Genomic DNA, 26,106 nt, shown 5'->3' on the forward strand with positions numbered 1-26,106 from the left:
TAGAATTAAATGAACGAATTCTATCATCTCGATTTGCTAAAATAAACCTCATAAAATGGCATAAGTTTTTGCGTTTCTAGCTCACTATCCATACATCAGTTCACCCAGATGTTCGCTTTTTTTACATGACATCTCTTTATGAGTTAGATTCTTACAGCTCATCGCACATTCTTGTTGATGTCCATGAACACTGTGGAAATGCAGTTTCCAAGTCCGTCCACAGTTCCTCGCAATTCTGGCTCTGGTTTTGAGAAATAATTACAAAAGACATGATCTAGAAGGTTTAAGAGGCGATTCAACTGCATAGATGAGTCCACATAACTTCTTCCGATTACAAACTCGAGATAATTCCCGGACAAATACAGTGCCCTTTAATAAATATAGTTTGTTAGCTATACAGGGCGTAACGGGTATAAGCGCAGACATTTATATATGTGGTACCATAATATGTACATACATCAGTGTGTAGGCTGTTTTTTCTTTGCGCTGAACAGTCTTCCCAGAAACATGTCAGAAACTTTACGACCTTATCGGACGCTTTAAGAAAGGGCATAAATTAATTTATCTTGTATTAAAGTAAAAATTAAAAACTTTCGGTTCAGTACAGACATTGGCCCCTTCTCGGCTAATCAAAGATTTTTTCGTTTGAAAAAGGAAATATTTTCTTTAATTCAAAGGTTTCTTTTAATTAATTTCGCTACGGTAAAGGTATCCTGAAGCAATGTTTCGATGTGAAAACACGAAATATAATCCCTGAGATTAGGTTTTACGTTTTTGTTTCTATGAACGCTCCACGTAGACATCAAATTCAACAGACTCTAAAAGTGCCTTACGCTATCCTATATTAACAAGGTGGTGAGTCGATTGCTGCTAAATAATTAGTGCTCAGAAAACTATTTTACGAAAGTATGGATTACGATCTCCCATATAAGCATCATTCTTTCTTGTGTCCTCTCCACCAAATGAGTGCTGTATTCACGTTCAAGCCGGGAGTGAGTATCAGTAAAGTTTGGCGTTAAGATTTTCTTACACTCTTTTCGTCACATTCGTTGACGACATCGTAAGTGTACTTGAGACGGTGTCCGGACCTGGGCGGTAGCGGTACAAATGGCGCCCAACTTATGGGGCCTGAACTAAACAAATATTCCTGTTCGGTATTCAACTCACAGAGTAGAAATATTGCTGTAGTGAGTACAATGTTAACTGAAAAATTAATAATACCAGATTATATTTATGTACGAGGATTGGAACTTAAATATTGGCAACTATTTATTCACAATCGATACAAAAGAGTTACATGTTTGCACCTGTCATTGTCCTCAGAGTGGTCACCAGCGTTGTGTAGAACCAGTTGCTAGAGATGTGGAAAGCGTACTATACCGTTAGCAGAGCCTGTTCTGTTGATGGTACGAACTGAGCGGGCTAAAGTCATGGTTATTCTCGTGTGCGACAATGACGGTGTTATCCTAAAGCATTACGTTCCGTGGTCGAGGGGTCGCCGGCACGGTACCTCAGCGTGTTCGGTCAGAGAGCTGATTGGCCTCTGTAATAAAAAACTGAGTGGAAGGGTGAACAAACGAACTTGAACGGATGTCATGTGACGTCCGCAACGACCAAACACAACGATCAACAACGAACAAAAAAAAAAAAAGGGGTAGCTCCTTTGATTCATAATCAAAACGTCTTCGGTCCCGGGTTCGATCCCCGCCACCGCCTAAATTTTGGCAAATAATCAGCATTGGCGGCCGAAGACTTCCGGCATAAGAAGTCAGCCTCATTCTGCCAACGGCCTTGTCAAAGAGGGCGGAGGAGCGGATAGAGGTTCAGGGCACTCTCTTGTCCTAGGGGTGGGAAATTGCCCCTAAATGCGGAAGAATCAGCAATGATCAACGACATGAGGATGCAGAAGGCAATGGAAACCACTGCATTAAAGACACGTAACGTGTATCCACAGGGCATGTGGCCTGTAATTGAAGAAATTCAAATGGTTCAAATGGCTCTGAGCACTATGCGACTTAACTTCTCAGGTCATCAGTCGCCTAGAACTTAGAACTAATTAAACCTAACTAACCTAAGGACACCACACACATCCATGCCCGAGGCAGGATTCGAACCTGCGACCATAGCGGTCACGCGGTTCCAGACTGAAGCGCCTTTAACCGCACGGCCACACCGGCCGGCAATTGAAGAAGTGTCATGATGATCTCTCCATTGGCAAAAGATTCCGGAATAGTCCCCCATTCGGATCTCCGGGAGGGGACTGCCAAGGGGGAGGTTACCATGAGAAAAAGATTGAATAATCTACGAAAGGATAACGTTCTACGAGTCGGGGCGTGGAATGTCAGAAGCTTGAACGTGGTAGGGAAACTAGAAAGTCTGAAAAGGGAAATGCAAAGGCTCAATCTAGATATAGTAGGGGTCAGTGAAGTGAAGTGTAAGGAAGACAAAGATTTCTTGTCAGATGAGTATCGGGTAATATCAACAGCAGCAGAAAATGGTATAACAGGTGTAGGATTCGTTATGAATAGGAAGGTAGGGCAAAGGGTGTGTTACTGTGAACAGTTCAGTGACCGGGTTGCTCTAATCAGAATCGACAGCAGACCAACACCGATAACGATAGTTCAGGTATACATGCCGACGTCACAAGCTGAAGATGAACAGATAGAGAAAGTGTGTGAGGATATTGAAAGGGTAATGCAGTATGTAAAGGGGGACGAAAATCTAATAGTCATGGGCGACTGGAATGCAGTTGTAGGGGAAGGAGTAGAAGAAAGGGTTACAGGAGAATTTGGGCTTGGGACAAGGAATGAAAGAGGAGAAAGACTAATTGAGTTCTGTGACGAGTTTCAGCTAGTAATAGCGAATACCCTGTTCAAGAATCACAAGTGGAGGAGGTATACTTGGAAAAGGCCGGGAGATACGGGAAGATTTCAATTAGAATACATCATGGTCAGACAGAGATTCCGAAATCAGATACTGGATTGTAAGGCGTACCCAGGAGCAGACATAGACTCCGATCACAATATAGTAGTGATGAAGAGTAGGCTGAAGTTCAACACATTAGTCAGGAAGAATAAATACGCAAAGAAGTGGGATACGGAAGTACTAAGGAATGACGAGATACGTTTCAAGTACTCTAACGCTATTGATACAGCAATAACGAATAGCGCAGTAGGCAGTACAGTTGAAGAGGAAGTTGGGAAGGAAAACATAGGTACAAAGAAGGTAGCTGCGAAGAAACCATGGGTAACAGAAGAAATACTTCAGTTGATTGATGAAAGGAGGAAGTACAAACATGTTCCGGGAAAATCAGGAATACAGAAATACAAGTCGCTGAGGAATGAAATAAATAGGAAATGCAGGGAAGCTAAGACGAAATGGCTGCAGGAAAAATGTGAAGACATCGAAAAAGATATGATTGTCGGAAGGACAGACTCAGCATACAGGAAAGTCAAAACAACCTTTGGTGACATTAAAAGCAACGGTGGTAACATTAAGAGTGCAACGGGAATTCCACTGTTAAATGCAGAGGAGAGAGCAGATAGGTGGAAAGAATACATCGAAAGCCTCTATGGGGGTGAAGATTTGTCTGATGTGATAGAAGAAGAAACAGGAGTCGATTTAGAAGAGATAGGGGATCCAGTCGGAATTTAAAAGAGCTTTGGAGGACTTACGGTCAAATAAGGCAGAAGGGATAGATAACATTCCATCAGAATTTCTAAAATCATTGGGGGAAGTGGCAACAAAACGACTATTCACGTTGGTGTGTAGAATATATGAGTCTGGCGATATACCATCTGACTTTCGGAAAAGCATCATCCACACAATTCCGAAGACGGCAAAAGCTGACAAGTGCGAGAATTATCGCACAATCAGCTTAACAGCTCATGCATCGAAGCTGCTTACAAGAATAATATACAGAAGAATGGAAAAGAAAATTGAGAATGCGCTAGGTGACGATCAGTTTTGCTTTAGGAAAAGTAAAGGGACGAGAGAGGCAATTCTGACGTTACGGCTAATAATGGAAGCAAGGCTAAAGAAAAATCAAGACACTTTCATAGGATTAGTCGACCTGGAAAAAGCATTCGGCAATATAAAATGGTGCAAGCTGTTCGAGATTCTGAAAAAAGTAGGGGTAAGCTATAGGGAGAGACGGGTAATATACAATATGTACAACAACCAAGAGGGAATAATAAGAGTGGACGATCAAGAACGAAGTGCTCGTATTAAGAAGGGTGTAAGACAAGACTGTAGCCTTTCGCCCCTACTCTTCAATCTGTACATCGAGGAAGCAATGATGGAAATAAATGAAAGGTTCAGGAGTGGAATTAAAATACGAGGTGTAAGGATATCATGATACGATTCGCTGATGACATTGCTATCCTGAGTGAAAGTGAAGAAGAATTAAATGATCAGCTGAACGGAATGAACAGTCTAATGAGTACACAGTATGGTTTGAGAGTAAATCGGAGAAAGACGAAGGTAATGCGAAGTAGTAGAAATGAGAACAGCCAGAAACTTAACATCAGGATTGATGGTCACGAAGTCAATGAAGTTAAGGAATTCTGCTACCTAGGCAGTAAAATAACCAATGACGGACGGAGCAAGAAGGACATCAAAAGCAGACTCGCTATGGCAAAAAAGGCATTTCTGGCCAAGAGAAGTCTACTAATATCAAATACCGGCCTTAATATGAGGAAGAAATTTCTAAAGGATGTACGTCTGGAGTACAGCATTGTATGGTAGTGAAACGTGGACTGTGGGAAAACCGGAACAGAAGAGAATCGAAGCATTTGAGATGTGGTGCTATAGACGAATGTTGAAAATTAGGTGGACTGATAAGGTAAGGAATGAGGAGGTTCTACGCAGAATCGGAGGGAAGGAATATGTGGAAAACACTGATAAGGAGAAGGGACAGGATGATAGGACATCTGCTAAGACATGAGGGAATGACTTCCATGGTACTAGAGGGAGCTGTAGGGGGCAAAAACTGTAGAGGAAGACAGAGATTGGAATACGTCAAGCAAATAATAGAGGACGTAGGTTGCAAGTGCCACTCTGAGATGAAGAGGTTAGCTCAGGAAAGGAATTCGTAGCGGGCCGCATCAGTAGACTTATGACCAAAGAAAAAAAAACGGCAAACCGTCAGTGCACGGTATTTCTGTTTATCACCCGCAACCAGCTTTGTGAAAGAAGCGGCGACACTTTCTGCGCGACCCACCCATCATTTTGCACGACAATGAATGGGCGCAGACAACTCAAGCTGTGTCTGCTCTGTTCGCTCGATGGGACTGGGAAGTACTCTATCATCCACCATACTCCCCGGACTTATGTCCTTGTGACTTTGATTTGATTCCGGAGATGAAGGAACTACTTCATGGCATTCGCTTCAGAACTGTTCCAGAGATTCGACGGGCAGTAAACCGCTCCGTTCGCACCATCAACAGAACAGGCTCTGCTAACGGTATACTACGCCTTCCACATCGGTGGCAACGGGTTCTACACAACGCTGGTGACTACTTTGAAGGACAGTAACAGGTGCAAACATGTAACTCTTTTGTATCCGCTTTGAATAAATAGTTACCTCTATTTCAGTTCCTTCCCTCGAATGGATAATAACAATTTCATACAGTGTGTAATACTGTAAATGGCCTGTTCGATGTACTTATAACAACTACAATCCATTACTGAGCACGAAAAATAAATAACCTGAGCTGCTGAACTGGGATAGACTACAGCTGCCATAATATTATTGTAAAAGATAGACGTCGCAACCTTGATGTGGGGCGACGAGTAACAGAGGTTGCTTACCAAGGTAAGGATGCAACTGCATGAGCTCCCAAGTTCAATATTAGACTAATTAGGTAACTGGGGGCCATGCAGAGTGCTTACTGATTAAATAAAGAATGATATTCAGTACTTCGATTAGTTCAACAGGCTACACAAGTTTAAAAAACGTGTTTGTTTGATTACAATGCTAAAGTTCAAGTGAAGAGTATATTAGAAGCAGAGCGTGCGGAAAATGAAAAAAATATAATTAATCAAGTTAAAACGATAGTCACAGCAGATCGCTTAGAAAGGGAAAGGAAATAAGTGGAACGTGATGAACGTTTAGTCGGTCGACTAAACCAGATTTTAGATGAACGAGATAAAGTCATCGTCTCACATCTTAAGGGAGGAACAGAGATGGTCTGCGGGAACAACTTTCCGGATTGGTAGAACAAAGCAAAGGCATTCCAACGAAACTACAGGAACTTGACGACAATACAAGCGAACTCGATAGAGTGCAACAAGCACTGGCGGGTCAGATGAAATCGCCAGTCAAAAATGTAGATCAAATGGCTGACAGTGTAGACACAAAAATAAAACAAGAAGTAACGAATGCGTTGCAGAGATTAAATGTAGGTGCTGAGTGTGAGAGCCAGGACTCGAACACGCACTTAAACCCTGAACTAAGTGAGATGCAGCAGCACACTTCCGCTTTAGAAAGTGTAAGTGGTCGTAGGGAACATGATAGCCCACCACACGTTAGTACTCGGTACAGAAACGTACCTGTTCATATGTCAAATGGTGAGCGGTTGGGTTGTGATAACGCCAAGCAGTATAGTACGCGCAGTTTCGAGAGTATTGTTGGTGCGACAGATGTGGGTGCAGTGCCCCCTGTCGCAAAGGTAAAACTTGAGGAGTCGCTTGTTAAGCACAGGGAGTTCCAAATATTCACCAATGAACGAAAGTCAATCCATCCATTGATACTTATCAAGAGTTTTAGAAATGTTTTACCTGTTTCGTGGACGGAGAAACAGAAAATACAATTTGTGATTTCCTTTATAAACGGAGATGCAGTTCTCTCGGCAATGGAGGCTGCAGAGAATTGTCAGGTATACTCACACTTTGAGAAGATGTTTTTAGCTCGCTTCTGGTTGTCATGTGTACAAGAACGACTCAGAAAGCAGGTCTATAACCCGAGCTCTTCAATCCCCGCCAAGGCAATCTTAGAAAATACTCCGAAAGATGTTTAAAGAAGACACGATACTGGGATGAACCCGTGCTTCCGAGAGATGTATTGCGTATGTTAAAGAGCAAGCTACCAATTTCGATCAGGGAAAAGCTTGTTCGTGTGCGCTATACGGATTTCGAACAATTTATGGCCTAATACAAGAAGATGTCAGGGAAAACGAATTTGGGAATGGTGGGCCAGGATGCAACAGTAGTAACAATAATCAAAGAAATCCGAATGTAAACAGACCCAGAAAAGATGGACAGAGAAGAGGAAGTGATTACCTCGCCGGCCACAGTTGCTACAAACAAAATTGTCTCAGTGGTTCGGCTGACTACCAATACAACAGAAGTAGTATCCGTTCCCCGAATAAAAACAGAAACAGAAATTTTGATAGGAAACGGAGGGACGAAGGAAGTTTTATCACTTCCTTTGCTAACAAAAATATGCGAACTGGAAATGAGCAGTGGCACAAATCTGGCCCTGCAAAGTGGCAGGCACAGCACGCGCCCGACCACCGGAACGTGCCAGTGAATAACCTAAACGTTATACCAATGCCGCCGCCACCTACGCAGCAGCATTGGACACCACAACCGTAATACACTCCTGGAAATTGAAATAAGAACACCGTGAATTCATTGTCCCAGGAAGGGGAAACTTTATTGACACATTCCTGGGGTCAGATACATCACATGATCACACTGACAGAACCACAGGCACATAGACACAGGCAACAGAGCATGCACAATGTCGGCACTAGTACAGTGTATATCCACCTTTCGCAGCAATGCAGAATGCTATTCTCCCATGGAGACGATCGTAGAGATGCTGGATGTAGTCGTGTGGAACGGCTTGCCATGCCATTTCCACCTGGCGCCTCAGTTGGACCAGCGTTCGTGCTGGGCGTGCAGACCGCGTGAGACGACGCTTCATCCAGTCCCAAACATGCTCAATGGGGGACAGATCCGGAGATCTTGCTGGCCAGGGTAGTTGACTTACACCTTCTAGAGCACGTTGGGTGGCACGGGATACATGCGGACGTGCATTGTCCTGTTGGAACAGCAAGTTCCCTTGCCGGTCTAGGAATGGTAGAACGATGGGTTCGATGACGGTTTGGATGTACCGTGCACTATTCAGTGTCCCCTCGACGATCACCAGTGGTGTACGGCCAGTGTAGGAGATCGCTCCCCACACCATGATGCCGGATGTTGGCCCTGTGTGCCTCGGTCGTATGCAGTCCTGATTGTGGCGCTCACCTGCACGGCGCCAAACACGCATACGACCATCATTGGCACCAAGGCAGAAGCGACTCTCATCGCTGAAGACGACACGTCTCCATTCGTCCCTCCATTCACGCCTGTCGCGACACCACTGGAGGCGGGCTGCACGATGTTGGGGCGTGAGCGGAAGACGGCCTAACGGTGTGCGGGACCGTAGCCCAGCTTCATGGAGACGGTTGCGAATGGTCCTCGCCGATACCCCAGGAGCAACAGTGTCCCTAATTTGCTGGGAAGTGGCGGTGCGGTCCCCTACGGCACTGCGTAGGATCCTACGGTCTTGGCGTGCATCCGTGCGTCTCTGCGGTCCGGTCCCAGGTCGACGGGCACGTGCACCTTCCGCCGACCACTGGCGGCAACATCGATGTACTGTGGAGACCTCACGCCCCACGTGTTGAGCAATTCGGCGGTACGTCCACCCGGCCTCCCGCATGCCCACTATACGCCCTCGCTCAAAGTCCGTCAACTGCACATACGGTTCACGTCCACGCTGTCGCGGCATGCTACCAGTGTTAAAGACTGCGATGGAGCTCCGTATGCCACGGCAAACTGGCTGACACTGACGGCGGCGGTGCACAAATGCTGCGCAGCTAGCGCCATTCGACGGCCAACACCGCGGTTCCTGGTGTGTCCGCTGTGCCCTCTCGCAGTGTCCGGAGCAAGTATGGTGGGTCTGACACACCGGTGTCAATGTGTTCTTTTTTCCATTTCCAGGAGTGTATGTGCCAAAACAGCAACAACAGCAACAAAATGAAACAGTACGCAATGTGGAAGTGTTTGAAGAGCCGCAACCCGGATGATCGGGGGCGGTAAATTCCAACCGATCTATGTAGGCCTTCCACATAGGGTTGGTACGGCACAAGCAGAAGGCAGGCAAATTCGTATAAGTATTCATGTTCAGATACAATGATGGTGAAAAACACAGGGAGGCATTAACTGCCGAACCGAGACACACAGCAACAAAAGGTTGTGTTAGTACAAGCTGCTTTTCAGGATCATATAAACGGAATACCCGTAACTCTCATTATTGATACAGGAACAAGTGCTTCAGTTCAGTTATGGATCATGAATTTTGTAAATGCGTGGACCAGGTTAAGACACTGCCAGTTTTACCAAATCAAAACTGCAAAATTGTCGGGTCCGTAAGTGGCCGGGTGCGGTTAATTAAAAATCAGGTACAGGCCGTCCTAGACATAGACAAAGGAGCGATGAAATACTCATTCTTGGTCGTTAGGAACTTACCGGTATCCTATATCCTGAGTTTGGATACGTTGCGTGAGAGGAACGCAAAGGTAGACCCCTCTCGTGTGACATGCACCTTAAAGAATCACAATATGGTTATTGAACTAGCACTGTTAAAGACTGCTGCCGTATATAATAACTACTGTAGGCAGGTTTAGGTGGATATCTCTGACCCAAAAGTGCAGCATGCAGCAAATGACTTCTACAAGTGGAATTACAATAAGGTAGTCCACGATACCTTATTTGAATCAAAAGAAATAAGACAAGGTACTGAAGTAAAGGTGTCAGAATCGAGTTACCTCGACCGTAACCAGAAGAATGACCTGACTCACCTGTTAAACAAATATAGTCAGGTATTCTCCGAGAAACCTGGTATAATAAGTGGATACGTTTATGACATGCAAATTAAACCGCATGACACGTTTTGCCGCGCCACGTATTCGGTGCCATGTGCTAAAAAGCAAGCCGTATCTAAAGAGATTCAATACATGCTTAAATGGCAGATAACAGAACATTCGTTGTCGCCACATATCAGCCCTCTGCTCGCAGTCACGGAAGCAGGTGGAAGTATGCGGTTAGTGCTCGATGCCTGAGACATAAACAAAATCATTATGCCTGTAAGAACTTGGCCTGAGAAACAGTAGTGTAAGGTTGTTTCACTAGTTTTAGCTTCATTCTCGTATTTTTCTTGTGTGTGTATGGTAAATATGTGTCTAAATGTTTGTGTGTATGTACGTTTATGTGTCTGTGTATGAAAGCAGGATGTCTGCATGAATACATGAGACAGGATATGAACAATGCCAACAAAAAGTCAATTACTAATAAGGACAGTGCGCTTAATTAATGTAAACTTCATAAAATCACAATGTGAGTAAGGAACTGCAGGCAATTTGCATGATCCATAGGTGACTAATGTGCACTTGCAAATCATAAACCAATATCAAAGATTTTTAGAATAACCATAATGACAAATTTGTCAAACGTAAGTATTTAAATTAAACATCTATCACTGTGAAAGGTATAAATCCATCATACGTTAGATACTGCGGAGAAATGTGCTTAGATCCTGTTATCAGAAAACAAAGTAAACACTAGAGGATGAATTAGTGTTGAGAGCAACTATGATTGTAAAATATACTGAACTGGAATGTCCAGGTGACTAATTGGTCGAACTTTCAGCATGAGGGGACACTGGCTACATGAATCCTACCGAAATATAACGACTTTTATTGTAAGGGATGTACCATGTGTACTGCGTAATCAGCGACAGTAAAAGGTCAAAACCTTTTAACAAAAAAAGACAAATCCACAAACTGTGTAGGTGGAAAAAGCGGTGAGCACAACCACAGTAAGGAATAACTGTAATACACAAAAAAGACTGTGTATCTATAAATAGTATGTAAATTTGTGGCCAAAGTCCGTAGCGTGTGGAAATGTCTAAGCATTAATGTGAAATTTCACGCCCAAAATAATTATATGCGGTGTACAAAATAGTTGAAATATTACATGCCTGAAGGTATTAGATGTAGTGACAAACAGCGGAATTCGCATACGGCAGTAAGTAACGTGAATACACGAAACATCTGAACGCTTGAAGGGACAGTTGGACCAACAGAAAACAGAAAATCAAACGGAACACGACGATTGTATGAAGCTCGAGGAAGTGAAAGTGCAGTGCGTGTGCGACGGGAGGTGTTGACAAGCTATGACCTGTGCATTTTATTAAACAGTGAGATGGTAGAAGCCTAATCCTAAATGTTGTAAAGTGCTGGAGTAGTGACATCCAAGACAAAGTACATACTCAAACAACAAGAACGTGACATGACACGTGTGGCTGAAGAGTGGTTGTGAATTAGCCAAAATATCTTTTAAGCTTTTATATGTATATACCTTCATGATGAGAAAGCTGATGCGGGTGGACTTGTTTCATGCTTGTTACGGGGTGGCGCGATGCCGACTAGCAGCTGATCAGCGCGCGGTAGGCGGGACCCGCTCCTGTAACAACGATGCTCAGCTGTCCAGCATTCAACGACCGGCGGCGGGAGACGAGCTCCTGATCGTCTGCCCATCATTCCAACGGCATCGAACAACAAACTCAACCGACGATGAGCATCGCATTAATTTGTAACAAAAATTATGTAAAACCCATAACCACAAATTATTTATATATTCTGCAGTATTGACTGCGAGAGACACGAACGAAAATGTTATCGTGATATATGTATCCCCTAAAAAGTATGTCACATATGTAAAGTGGACGTACATTGAAAGTTGATGCGCTAGAAATGTGAACTAACTTAGTAAAATTAACCAACAATTGCATATTTTCATATTGTATGCCCGATAAAATGATTTAAATAGGCAACCTGTAAATATTGTATAAAACTGTTTTCTGTAAAAATGATCGTCTGCAGATCAAGGTGATCAAATGATAACATCATTCACAATCAATACTAGTAGACTTCTCTTGGCCAGAAATGCCTTTTTTGCCATAGCGAGTCTGCTTTTCATGTCCTCCTTGCTCCGTCCGTCATTGGTTATTTTACTGCCTAGGTAGCAGAATTCCTTAACTTCATTGACTTCGTGACCATCAATCCTGATGTTAAGTTTCTCGCTGTTCTCATTTCTACTACTTCGCATTACCTTCGTCTTTCTCCAATTTACTCTCAAACCATACTGTGTACTCATTAGACTGTTCAGTCCGTTCAGCTGATCATTTAATTCTTCTTCACTTTCACTCAGGATAGCAATGTCATCAGCGAATCGTATCATTGATATCTTTTCACCTTGTATTTTAATTCCACTCCTGAACCTTTCATTTATTTCATTGCTTCCTCGATGTACAGATTGAAGAGTAGGGGCGAAAGGCTACAGCCTTGTCTTACACCCTTCTTAATACGAGCACTTCGTTCTTGATCGTCCACTCTTATTACTCCCTCTTGGTTGTTGTACATATTGTATATCACCCGTCTCTCCCTATAGCTTACCCCTACTTTTTTCAGAATCACGAACAGCTTGCACCATTTTATATTGTCGAACGCTTTTTCCAAGTCGACAAATCCTATGAAAGTGTCTTGATTTTTCTTTAGTCTTGTTTCCATTATTAGCCGTAACGTCAGAATTGCCTCTCTCGTCCCTTTACTTTTCCTAAAGCCAAACTGATCGTCACCTAGCGCATTCTCAATTTTCCTTTCCATTTTTCTGTATATTATTCTTTTAAGCAGCTTCGATGCATGAGCTGTTAAGCTGATTGTGCGATAATTCTCGCACTTGTCAGCTTTTATCGTCTTCGGAATTGTGTGGATGATGCTTTTCCGAAAGTCAGATGGTATATCGCCAGACTCATATATTCTACACACCAACGTGAATAGCCGTTTTGTTGCCACTTCCCCCAATGATTTTAGAAATTCTGATGGAATGTTATCTATCCCTTCTGCCTTATTTGACCGTAAGTCCTCCAAAGCTCTTTTAAATTCCGACTGGATCCCCTATCTCTTCTAAATCGACTCCTGTTTCTTCTTCTATCACATCAGACAAATCTTCACCCCCATAGAGGCTTTCGATGTATTCTTTCCACCTATCTGCTCTCTCCTCTGCATTTAACAGTGGAATTCCCGTTGCACTCTTAATGTTACCACCGTTGCTTTTAATGTCACCAAAGGTTGTTTTGACTTTTCTGTATGCTGAGTCTGTCCTTCCGACAATCGTATCTTTTTCGATGTCTTTACATTTTTCCTGCAGCCATTTCGTCTTAGCTTCCCTGCACTTCCTGTTTATTTCATTCCTCAGCGACTTGTATTTCTGTATTCCTGATTTTCCCGGAACATGTTTGTACTTCCTCCTTTCATCAATCAACTGAAGTATTTCTTCTGTTACCCATGGTTTCTTCGCAGCTACCTTCTTTGTACCTATGTTTTCCTTCCCAATTTCCTCTTCAACTGTACTGCCTACTGCGCTATTCCTTATTGCTGTATCTATAGCGTTAGAGTACTTGAAACGTATCTCGTCATTCCTTAGTACTTCCGTATCCCACTTCTTTGCGTATTGATTCTTCCTGACTAAAATCTTGAACTTCAGCCTACTCTTCATCACTACTATATTGTGATCGGAGTCTATCTCTGCTCCTGGGTACGCCTTACAATCCAGTATCTGATTTCGGAATCTCTGTCTGACCATGATGTAATCTAATTGAAATCTTCCCGTATCTCCCAGCCTTTTCCAAGTATACCTCCTCCTCTTGTGATTCTTGAACAGGGTATTCGCTATTACTAGCTGAAACTTGTTACAGAACCCAATTGGTCTTTCTCCTCTTTCATTCCTTGTCCCAAGCCCATATTCTCCTGTAACCTTTTCTTCTACTCCTTGCCCTACAACTGCATTCCAGTCGCCCATGACTATTAGATTTTCGTTCCCCTTTACATACTGCATTACCCTTTCAATATCCTCACACACTTTCTCTATCTGTTCATCTTCAGCTTGTGACGTCGGCATGTATACCTGAACTATCGTTATCGGTGTTGGTCTGCTGTCGATTCTGATTAGAGCAACCCGGTCACTGAACTGTTCACAGTAACACACCCTCTGCCCTACCTTCCTATTCATAACGAATCCTACACCTGTTATGCCATTTTCTGCTGCTGTTGATACTACCCGATACTCATCTGACCAGAAATCTTTGTCTTCCCTCCACTTCACTTCACTGACCCCTACTATATCTAGACTGAGCCTTTGCATTTCCCTTTTCAGATTTTCTAGTTTCCCTACCACGTTCAAGCTTCTGACATTCCACGCCCCGACTCGTAGAACGTTATCCTTTTGTAGATTATTCAATCTTTTTCTCATGGTAACCTCCCCCTTGGCAGTCCTCTCCCGGAGATCCGAATGGGGGACTATTCCGGAATCTTTTGCCAATGGAGAGATCATCATGACACTTCTTCAATTGCCGGCCGGTGTGGCCGTGCGGTTAAATGCGCTTCAGTCTGGAACCGCGTGACCGCTACGGTCGCAGGTTTGAATCCTGCCTCGGGCATGGATGTGTGTGGTGTCCTTAGGTTAGTTAGGTTTAATTAGTCCTAAGTTCTAGACCTGAGAAGTTAAGTCGCATAGTGCTCAGAGCCATTTGAACCATTTGAATTTCTTCAATTACAGGCCACATGCCCTGTGGATACACGCTACGTGTCTTTAATGCAGTGGTTTCCATTGCCTTCTGCATCCTCATGTCGTTGATCATTGCTGATTCTTCCGCCTTTAGGGTCAATTTCCCACCCCTAGGACAAGAGAGTGCCCTGAACCTCTATCAGCTCCTCCGCCCTCTTTGACAAGGCCGTTGGCAGAATGAGGCTCCCTACTTAGCAATCATATACAACCGGTCGCTCACCGATAGATCTGTACCTACAGATTGGAAAATTGCGCAGGTCGCACCAGTGTTTAAGAAGGGTAGTAGGAGTAATCCATCAAACTACAGACCTATATCATTGACGTCGGTTTGCAGTAGTGTTTTGGAGCATATACAGTATTCAAACATTATGAATCACCTCGAAGGGAACGATCTATTGATACGTCGTTCTTGTGCAACGCAGCTAGCTCTTTATTCGCACGAAGTAATGGCTGCTATCGACAGGGGATCTCAGGTTGATTCCGTATTTCTACATTTCCGGAAAGCTTTTGACACCGTTCCTCACAAGCGACTTCTAATCAAGCAGCGGGCCTATGGGATGTAGTCTCAGTTGAGCGACTGGATTCGTGATTTCCTGTCAGGAGGGTCGCAATTCGTAGTAATAGACGGAAAATCATCGAGTAAAATTGAAGTGATATCAGGTGTTCCCCAGGGAAGCGTCCTGGGACCTCTGCTGTTCCTGATCTATATAAATGACCTGGGTGACAATCTGAGCAGTTCTCTTAGGTTGTTGTTCCTGATCTATATAAATGACCTGGGTGACAATCTGAGCAGTTCTCTTAGGTTGCAGACGATACTGTAATTTATCGTCTAGTAAGGTCATCTGAAGACCAGTATCAGTTGCAAAGCGATTTAGAAAAGATTGCGTATGGTGTGGCAGGTGGCAGTTGACGCTAAATAACGAAAAGTGTGCGGTGATCCACATGAGTTCCAAAAGAAATCCGTTGGAATTCGATTACTCGATAAATAGTACAATTCTCAAGGCTGTCGATTCAACTAAGTATCTGGGTGTAAAATTACGAACAACTTCAGTTGGAAAGACCAAATAGATAATATTGTGGTGAAGGCGAGCCAAAGGTTGCGTTTCATTGGCAGAACACTTAGAAGATGCAACAAGTCCACTAAAGAGACAGCTTACACTACACTCGTTCGTCCTCTGTTAGAATATTGCTGCGCGGTGTGGGATCCTAACCCGGTGGGATTGACGGAGGACATCGAAAGGGTGCAAAAAAGGGCCACTCGTTTTGTATTATCACGTAATAGGGGAGAGAGTGTGGCAGATATGACACGCGAGTTGAGATGGAAGTCATTAAAGCAAAGACGTTTTTCGTCGCGGCGGGATCTATTTACGAAATTTCAGTCCCCAACTTTCTCTTCCGAATGCGAAAATATTTTGTTGAGCCCAACCTACATAGGTAGGAATGATCATCAAAATAAAATAAGAGTAATCAGAGCTCGAACAGAAGGGTTTAGGTGTTCGGTTTCCCGCGCGCTATTCGGGAGTGGAATGGTAGGGAGATAGTATGATGGTGGTTCGATGAACCCTCTGCCAAGCACTTAAATGTGAATTGCAGAGTAATCATGTAGATGTAGATATAGATGTAGATGTAGACAAATGATGCTAATTGTGCCTTTTTCTTTCATGTATATAGTGACCTTCACGCAGAAGTAGAAATAAAGTTTATTTTCAAGGTTTTCAGCACGCTGGATAAAGAATAAGAACGGCCGAACAATAGACCATTCTTGGCAGACATCTTGCGTAAGAATAATTTCATTGCTTTCGGTCATCAACGGACGCTATAAAAGACTCGCATCACAATTAGTAAAGGAAAGAAAATGCAAAAATTAATTTATTTCGTATTAAAGTAAAAACTAAAAAGTTTCGGTTCGGTAGAGACATTGTCCGCTTCTCGGCAAAACAAAGATTATTTTGTTAAGAAAAGGCAATACTTTCTTTAATTCAAAGGTTTCTTTTAATTAATTTTGCTACGGTAATGATATCCTGCAGCAACATTCTAATATGATAACACGAAATGTAATCCTTGAGATAACATTTACGTTTTTGTCTCTATGAACACTCCACGTATACATCAAATTCAACCTATTCTAAAAGCGCCTCACGCAATCCTACATTAATAAGGCGTGAGTGGCGTGTTGTTAAATAATCAGAGCTCCGATAACTATTTTACGACAGCATAGATTCCGGTCCCCTATTCTTCTGTCCGCTCCGCCAAGTAAGTGCTCTATTCACGCCCTTGTCGGGCATAAATATCAATAAAGTTAGGCGTAAAGATATACACTCACACACATTCGTTGAGGACACCGTAGGTATACTTGAGACGGTGTCCGAACCTGGGCGGTACCGATACATGATGTTTCCAGCATGCCGTAATGTATCACTAAGTGGACTATGCTTCTCAGTATAGACTAACTGTTTTGCGTCCATGTGTCTGCATTTCAACAAGTGACCAGTTGTCCAGGGTAAAATAAACATTAATCGTTTGCTCCTGCCATACGTATCTCTAGGTGCTAAAGAACATAAAAATCTACCATTTGTATTAGCTATAATTATTTGGCTGCAAATAACGTAAATACAGATGTAATGTCTTTCAGCACACTATACTCAGTCACCAATAAAAATATTTGCACTTGTACCTGTTACACCTTGTACTGTACCGATTTCTTGGCGGAAATGAAAGCAAGAAGTGGAAGCACATAGAGCACAATGTAGTCAATGAGAAATTTCATTTTAGCAACCAGAAAATCTTAATTTACTATATATTTCAGTAATTAGGACACCTCCATGTAATTTCTGTCTGACGTAGTTTCATTTTGCCTAACGTGTGTCAGATGAAAGGAAACATGTCGTAAACATGAATTACAATATTAGATACGCTATGTGACACACGAAGTCATTCTGTACTTCTTTATGACTTTTTAGTGCACTACACCGACACTAATTGTGTTGCGACTGTCAATTACGTATCTCTTGCTGTACAACTTCTGCTGGTACTCCCCAGACTACGATTTTCCACTCTCTGGTCTGTTGTGATTCATATGTTGTCAGCAAGAGACTAAAAAACAGGAAGTCTACCAGTGCGTTATTATCCAACAGAGGAGGTGAAGAAATTCCCAGTAAGTCGTCACGGTGACGGCGTTTCTGAGAAGTGAAGCAGCTGCCTGCCAAACACGCTACCAGCTCTGAGAAAGGACCACGTGCGTGGACCACTCGAGGTCGCCGCTACTGCCTATCCGTGTGACGTCACGCGCTGGCAGGTATATATTACACCGCTGTAGCTGTGTTCGGCACATCACTGGACAGCCACAGTCGATAACCTTTCCCAACAGCCGCGATGCAGAAGTGTACTCTCGCCTTGTTTTTGGCGTGCCTTGTGGCGGCTGCTGCTGCGTACACCACCAAGTACGACAATATCGACCTGGACGACGTGCTGCACAACGACCGCCTGCTCAAGAAGTACCACGAGTGCCTCCTCTCTGACAGCGACGCTTCCTGCACGCCTGACGGGAAGGAGCTCAAGGGTGAGTGTAGTTCTTCTACTCAACATGTACGACAATTAGTGCATGGCCTTAACCTTTCTGCTTCTTCTCTAAATTCCCGTCGCCTCTACGAATATGTTTCAGTAAGTTTAAGAATGTATCTCATACAACCTCTCGCATTTCTTACCACCTTTTGCACCAAAATCGGTGAAGTGTCACTTTCACCTTTTCTCCTGACCGACAGCCACGGGATTTCACTGCTTACATTTCTCGTTTTATTGAAAGAAACAGGTAACATTAGTACTACTAACGTTATTTGCTTAAATCTTTGCTTGCTAAAATCTTTCTTATTTAGACAGATTTGAGAACATATTTGTATTGTACGCCGATTTCAGTGCTCTATTAATTCCCACTTTAGCGCTATCTGCACACTGCTTCCATCTACTGTGATAGTTAAGATCTTGCTTCTTACTTAGGATGCCAGTAGCACCAACATTTCTCTATGTTACTCTTTATTTTGCACCGTTTTCTTCACATTCCATTTTTCATTAATTCTTGCCTATGTTAACATGAGTATTTCTTGGCTTGCTCGCGTTTTTGCCCCAGATTAAAACGTTTTCCTGCAAATCAAGGATCACGTTGTCCCTAGACATGTTACTTCGTAACAAATTTTCTGTAGTTACAAGATATCACGAAAAATAAAATCTATTATCTATAAGTCCCACAATATACATCGAGTTTGTACTTGGAATCACAACTTCTAGCTCTGGTAATGGAGAAATACTTTTCTATTTCATAGACTTCTAACAACGCAGCCCTTCAACAGGAAGCTCAAAACGGCTTATTTGCAAAATACACCTTATTTGGCGGCTTAGATTCGCAAGAGGTATATTACATTCAATTGATTAGCTGAGATGTTCAAAATATTACATGACACTAGCAATTACAGCTTACAGAAACTTCCATTACCATGGTCAATAATAATCTACTGGATGTTCAGGAAGCGCCACTAAATTTAAAAAAGTAATTACTTGGAAAGTATTCGCGTTAGAGGATCGTGGTCTGTTATAGAACGTTTAGCAGGACTCAAACCATTTTTCATGCCACAATTTCAGTTTGTGCCCCATTCAACGCTCGTAGAATATCTAGTCAATGTTATAGGCCAGCCCGTGCGTGGCCGAATATTGCAGCACCAACAGTTCTGTCTCCTTCATTGAATAGTGCACCAAGAGTAGCAGTGTTATTGATTGGTGTTTACACGCGATCCTTAACACAGCCCTACAAAATAAATCATGATTGCAGACATGAGGAGAGCGTGGGGACACGCAGGGGGACCATCACGACCCACCCACCACTCAGGAAATGTGTCCTTCAGCGCAACTCGCATTCAGCACGTTCCACACGTTCAAACACCGAGTTTTGGTTTACCCCATCATGCTGGACGATGATGTACATCTGCAGCTTGCAGTCTGTCAACAGCCGCTTGAGGCACTGAAGGACGTCCACTTTGAGGAAAGTCTCAGACACTGACTATCCCTGTAAAAGTTTTGATCCATCCCATTACGCTTGTTTTTACCTGTGGCGCCCTCACATGCTCATACCGACAATTTAATTCCTGAGTACCTTTGTATTCTGCCTGTCACATGACACATTGAACCTTCTTGTGGTACATTGCCATTTTGATGCAGTTCAAAACAGATTTGCTACAAAAGGCAAAGGAAAAACTTTAGCAGTTGCTACACGTGATTCAACAAAAGACGATTCTCTATTTCTTAAAGGTTCCAAGTTGTGGTGTTTTGAAATGATAACGAGATGTTTTGGACATCCTCTGTATTAGCAAGACATTCAAATTTACCGATTTCCCGTAATATTAGTTAGTGACTCAAAGAGTGAATAATTTCGATTTACTGTTTGAAGAAAGCAGCGAAAACAACACGCCTAAAACAACAACGTTCATTTTTGTTGAACGTGACTTATCTACTATTGTAACGATTGAGTTGATTGTTAGGGTATATAATATTGATTCAGTAGCACACTCTTTGGTTAATTACAGCTAGATCATGATAATGAGGACTATACTCACAATGAATTATGTCCGAACTAATTAGAAGTCCCATTGTTTCATCAGTTAAACGTTATAAGCTCCACTCTACTGTACTCACAAATAATTTCATTTCATAGTATTATGGTAGACGCTATTTTTTGACTGTATTCCGTGTCTGTTAACAGCCGCCATTCCTGATGCGCTGACCGACGACTGTGCCAAATGCAACGAGAAGCAGAAGGCCGGAGCGGAGAAAGTGATCAGGTTCCTCATCAAGGAGAAGCCCGACCTGTGGACGCCGCTGGAGAGCAAGTACGACCCCACCGGCACCTACAGGCAGAAGTACGGCGAGGAACTCAAGAGGGTCTCCGCGTAAACACCGGGACGCCTTTGGCGCTGCACTGTGATAGCTCTAAGGAACTCACAAGGCTGTGTCTCACGTGATACCACCAAAGAACTGTAATTTATTTGATTATTGTTGATGATGAAAGGACTTTTGGAATCTCTTCAAAAATTAAAAATGTACAGTAAACGAAAGATCCTCCACAATCCCTTCGTAAGATATTGGAGTTAAAGCTACTTCTCATTAACGCAAGTAATATAAGAAAAATTTCAAGCCCTTTTTGGGAACAGTTCTCCATAAATGAGATACTTTTTCCGTACAATTCCTCATTGTGGTTACCGCATAAGGGTGTTAGGGATAAAAGTGCTCATATTGTGATCACAGGTACCTTAATATGTACTACCTTCAGTGTTTTAATTGTTTCTTTGCTGAATGTAAAAGTGTTCCCCCGCCGCGCGGAGTGGCCGCTCGGTTTGAGGCATCATGTCACGGATTGCGCGGCACCATCCCGCCGGAGGTTCGAGTCCTCCCTCGGGCATGGGTGTGTGTGCTGTTCTTAGCATAAGTTAGTCTAAGTTACTTTAAGTAGTGTGTAAGTCTAGGGATCGATGACCTAAGCAGTTTGTTCCCTTAGGAATTCACACACATTTGAACATTTTTTGATTTGAAGCATTCCCGCAAACACGTCACACAATTTAATACCTGATGTTTCCTGTAAGGTCGCAAATGCACCACTAAGTGGACTACACCTGTCAGTACAGACAAACCGTTCTGAATCCATGCATTCACACTTCAACATCTGACTTGACGCTGAGGGTAAAATAAACATTAATGGCTTCCTCTTGCCACATGTAGTTGGAGGTACTAACAAACTTAAAACACATTACTCTTAAAAGCTCTAATTATTGGTTTAAAAATGAATTAAATACTTACGTGTTGTTGTTCAGTACACTGTCCATAGTCAACAATTAAAGTCTCGGCACATACATCCCAAACACACTCTAAAGACAAACTGTTGAAGGTCTAACAAGATGAAAATGCGAAATTAGCGAATTACAACTAATTACATTCATTTATGCCTAAGGAAAATTTTTTCAGTGGAAGTCGAGAAGTTGACAAGCAACTAAATACAGTTATGTTTCATTCAGATCATATGTTGTGGTGATCAGTATAGCACGTAAAACAGTAGTAAGCAACAGTTTTACGTAATGCACTTCTTGCACTCCCAGAATGTCTCTTACATGTACCGAGTTGACGTCTCCAGGGGAACATATATATTATATTTAGAAACATTTGTACAGATATATTAACAAGCAAACAAACGGTTATCACGATGTGTACGGATAAATAACATATTATAGTAAGTTCCAGTTCTAACTCAATGGTTTTAAATGATTAACAGTTCTAATACACAATGTAGCTATGGACTCCCTGAAGTCAAATAACAAAGTTTTACAGTAAACGATACTCACAGACTGTGACGTACGAATGTGAAAGCAAAATAAACCAAATATAGTGCAATGCATTCTTCACGTAACAGCTTATTACGTCAAGATCGCCTAATAAGTACAATGTTCACCTTACCGGCGTCTGAAACTTATTGCCATCCGCAGGCGTGAATACTCCGTTAACATCTTCGCCATGATATATATATCCAGGTTATGCACTGAGAACATCATGAAGTGGTATAAAATATGTCAATGAGTTACTCGTCACGTTGTCACACGCATGTGATGCGGCAGCTGCAGTGCTGTGGAGCAACTGCAGTAGTTCTGTGTGCGACAGAGTGGGACGAGGAATCAGGAAATCGAGGGAAACCAAAGGAAGACAGCGCTTCAGGAACTGTCGATAGAAACGTCAGTAGGTGTGGAGCGTAAGTTACAAGGACAATAAGTGCCAAGGAAATCCAGCGTGAAATTTCAGAGCAACCGCCCTGCATTGTGGTTGCCGTTATTTAGGGACATCGTGGGAAGTCTACACAAGAACGGATTGACGGGGATCCAAAACTCCTCCACTGACAACCGAAGGAAGCACAAAGGGGAAGATTGCACCCTTAATGTGCTATCTCACTGATAAGCATTGAGATACGAACCAGAGAGCTGTTGCCCATATCACAACACAGTAATGTAAGACAAATATTCATGCCTATGAGTGATAACAAACGCAAACGTTCATTGAAGCAAAACTGTATTCCGTGGTAGACCTTCGGAATAAATCCCTTACTGTACTTTTTTTCGTACAAGGGGGCTCTCAGAAAGTAAGTTACGCGTCATTACCTATTTCCGAACAACACTTCAAAGTGACAGAGATATATAAGACCGTTTTTCAAGCTAGCAACAAGATCTCTGTCAACAGCGGTCGGAACGCTCTGCACGTAGGGCCTAGTTCTACAAATCGTTCAATTCCTCGATGTCATAAACCCGCTCCTTGGTCACGGAGCCATCTGAGAACCTCAATGTGAACATCCTCATCGTTGGAAAATATTTCCTCTAAGATTTTTTTCAGTCTTCCGAAAAGGTGAAAATCGCGTGGTGCAATGTCTGGACTTCCGAATAGCATCACCCACGTTTGTACGGCCTTAGTCAAATTGTTGGCGTTATTCCACAACGGCTGGACGCAACACTTCACGTTAGCACAAGTACAACCATAATTTCACAGGGAGTCTGTGTAACTCAGATGTGTCTTTCTATACCGTCCCGCGTGCCTCCTCAACTTTGGAATACTTTCGCAGCTGCCGTGATACACCCGTGATACACACTGTGATACACCCGTTATCCGAGCTGCAGCAAAACTGTGTCTGCAGAAAACCCAGAACATGTACCCTCTTCTGCCAACGCCCCGCACCTGTAGCGGGGATCGACTCGTTAACTTACTTTATGAAGTCCGTGAGTAAATTAGGAAATTTTGGAAACCACCCAACTTGTGCGTCTTCTCCAATTTGTGTTTCGAAAAGTAAAACACTCACTGCAAATCAGCGAAAGAAGTTATCGTCTACACTGTACTATTTAGGGAAGAAACAGAAATTAGGGTGTAACGCTCCGGGAGGATCACTGTACACTCGGTGAGCACTCAGTTTGGCAAGGATGGGGAAGGAAATCAAACAACACGTTTTAAAAGACATCTTCCTGGCATTCGCCGTGGGTGATGTAGGGAAAATAAGTGCAACATAAATCTGGCAGTACGGAGATTACAAGCCCACCTCCTCACAGTTGCGCATTTTATGACTTACGAACTCTGCAGCCTCGCTGTAGTCTGACGTTCACTACAAGTGGTGATTGCTTACGGTGGAAATAGCAGCACAGTCAAATACAGTCGGGACAATCCTGTGCATTTTTGTTGTACACTGTGACCGTAGAGTGCCAAGTAGCCACGGGCTGCACTGGTGATTCCCACATTCAATGTATACAAATAGTAAAGACTGTTATTACAAAAGCGAAATTATGTAGTGTGGCAAATTGCTGCAGTAACAAAACACGATACTACATTTGTCATTATTTAGGTTTCTGCAACAGCCCTGTATTGTACTTGCGACTATTTAACGTGACTTATGGCATTTGGTGAACCACCGCGCGACTTTACTTATTGGCCAATCGCCGAAAGTAAAATCTAAAAACTTCGAATATGGAAACAATTTCGAGCTAACTTCACAAAGCTAATAAATTCAACTTCAGTAAATGCCTCCCAATAATATCTGCCAAATTATACGATTGGTAACACCTGGGGTAGCGATAAAATTAACTGATGCCAGAAAGAACTTTAAATGAACGTTATCACCTTGTCCTGAACATTTTTGTGTTTCCACAATGATATTTTCACTCTGCAGCGGAGTGTGCGCTGATATGAAACTTCCTGGCAGATTAAAACTGTGTGCCCGACCGAGACTCGAACTCGGGACTTCTGCCTTTCTCAGGGAAGTGTTCTACCACCTGAGCTACCGAAGCACGACTCACGCCCGTTCCTCACAGCTTTACTTTTGCCAGTATCTCGTCTCCTACCTTCCAAACTTTACAGAAGCTCTGGCAGAAGTAAATCTGTGAGGACGGGACGTGGGTCGTGCTTCGGTAGCTCAGATGATAGAGCACTTGCCTGCGAAAGGAAAAGCTCCCGAGTTCGAGTCTCGGTCGGGCACACAGTTTTAATCTGCCAGGAAGTTTCATTTTTGTGTTTATCTGTCCAACTCCCGTAATAGTCGCTTTTAGAGATGTTAACCGTTTTTAGAGATGTCCGTACTTATTCTGCAGAACTGCGTTCTGGGATAATCACTATCGTAATATCTGCACCCTTGGTGAATTTAAAACGCATTTCATCATTTGTCAGTACGTCAGTATCCTGCTTCTTTACAATGCGATGATTCCTGGCAATTCTCTTCATGACGAATCCCACTCTTCATAATTAGAAAATTGTGATCGAGCCTATGTTTCCACTTGGATACGCCCTACAATGGAGTACCTGATTTGGGAGTCTCTCTCTGACCAAGATGTAATCCAGCTGGAATCTTCCCGTCTCTCCAGATTTACCCCATGTATGCCTCCTCCTCTAGCGATTCTGGAACAGAATACTCGCTATTTCTAGTTGAAATTTATTGAAGAACTGAACTGGTCTGTCTCCTCTCTCATTCTCACTACCAAGCCTACATTCTCCCGAAACTCGTCCATCTCTGTCTTGCCCTCCTAGCGCTTTCCAGTCTTCCATGACTATTAGATTTACGTCTCCATTTATATCCTTAATTACCTGTTCAGTGCCCTCGTATATTTACCTCATCCTTGTGACGTGGGCACGTATACCTGATACTATTGTTGGCGTAGTACTACTGGCGATTCTGCTGAGAATAACCGCATCGCTCAACTGTTCACAGTAACTCACCCTCTGCCCTGCCTTCCTATTTATAACGCATCCTACGCCTGTTATATAATTTTCTGTTCCTCTTCAGATGACGCCACATTAATCCTACCTGAAATACTTATATCCTTTCCATTCCAATTCACTGACTCCCAGTTCGTCTGGTTCCATCGTTTACATTTCCAAATTTTATGGCTTTTCTATCACATTCTCCGTCAGTGATTGTGTCTTTTCCTCATGACCATCTTCGCCTTCGTAGTCCCATACTGATCTGAATGAGAAATTAATTCGGAATCTTTTGCTAGTGGAGAAAAGGCTGTTAAATAGTAATGGACATCACCTTTTGCAGAAATACTTCATAAGCCTATACAGTAATATGAAGTTTTACTCGCTACATTCGAGCCAAATCGATTTCTGATTGTCACCATAAATGGCGCTGAAGGGAGAATATCCATAATGCCCATGAAACGTCAAAAGCAATACAACTGAAGTGGCAGAAGAAACCATTTCCATAATTTTTGGTACACGAAAACTTCACTCTCACAAACATCAGAATCCCCAACATAGACTTCCTTTAAAGATGATGTTATTAGATCAAAGCAAAATATTCAACTGTAAGAACAAGTAATAGAAAAGTCTCTGGGCAGTCTTATTATGTGACAAGGTAAATGCCTGTCACAATAAGGAAGA

General features: G+C 42.8%; 2 protein-coding genes across 2 annotated transcripts in view; both read left to right on the forward strand.

Annotated features, from left to right (window-relative positions):
• The window catches only part of LOC126191038 (allergen Tha p 1-like), a 69,872-nt gene that overhangs the window by 29,887 nt on the left and 13,879 nt on the right, over positions 1-26,106 (forward strand). The gene's annotated exons all lie outside the window — the stretch shown is intronic.
• Positions 18,007-20,714, forward strand: LOC126191036 (allergen Tha p 1-like). Its single transcript, XM_049931742.1, has 2 exons — positions 18,007-18,232; positions 20,420-20,714. Exons 1-2 carry the CDS (start codon positions 18,046-18,048, stop codon positions 20,608-20,610), a joined length of 378 nt encoding a protein of 125 aa, XP_049787699.1. The 5' UTR covers positions 18,007-18,045; the 3' UTR covers positions 20,611-20,714.

This window comes from Schistocerca cancellata, chromosome 6 (genome assembly GCF_023864275.1).
Source record: "Schistocerca cancellata isolate TAMUIC-IGC-003103 chromosome 6, iqSchCanc2.1, whole genome shotgun sequence".
NCBI lineage: Eukaryota > Metazoa > Arthropoda > Insecta > Orthoptera > Acrididae > Schistocerca > Schistocerca cancellata.

Excerpts from the sequence above, each read along its gene's own strand:
- LOC126191036 (XM_049931742.1), top strand. The coding sequence starts at position 18,046 with ATGCAGAAGTGTACTCTCGCCTTGTTTTTGGCGTGCCTTGTGGCGGCT. Across the intron at positions 18,233-20,419 it reads TGACGGGAAGGAGCTCAAGG|CCGCCATTCCTGATGCGCTG; the intron begins GTGAGTGTAGTT and ends GTCTGTTAACAG.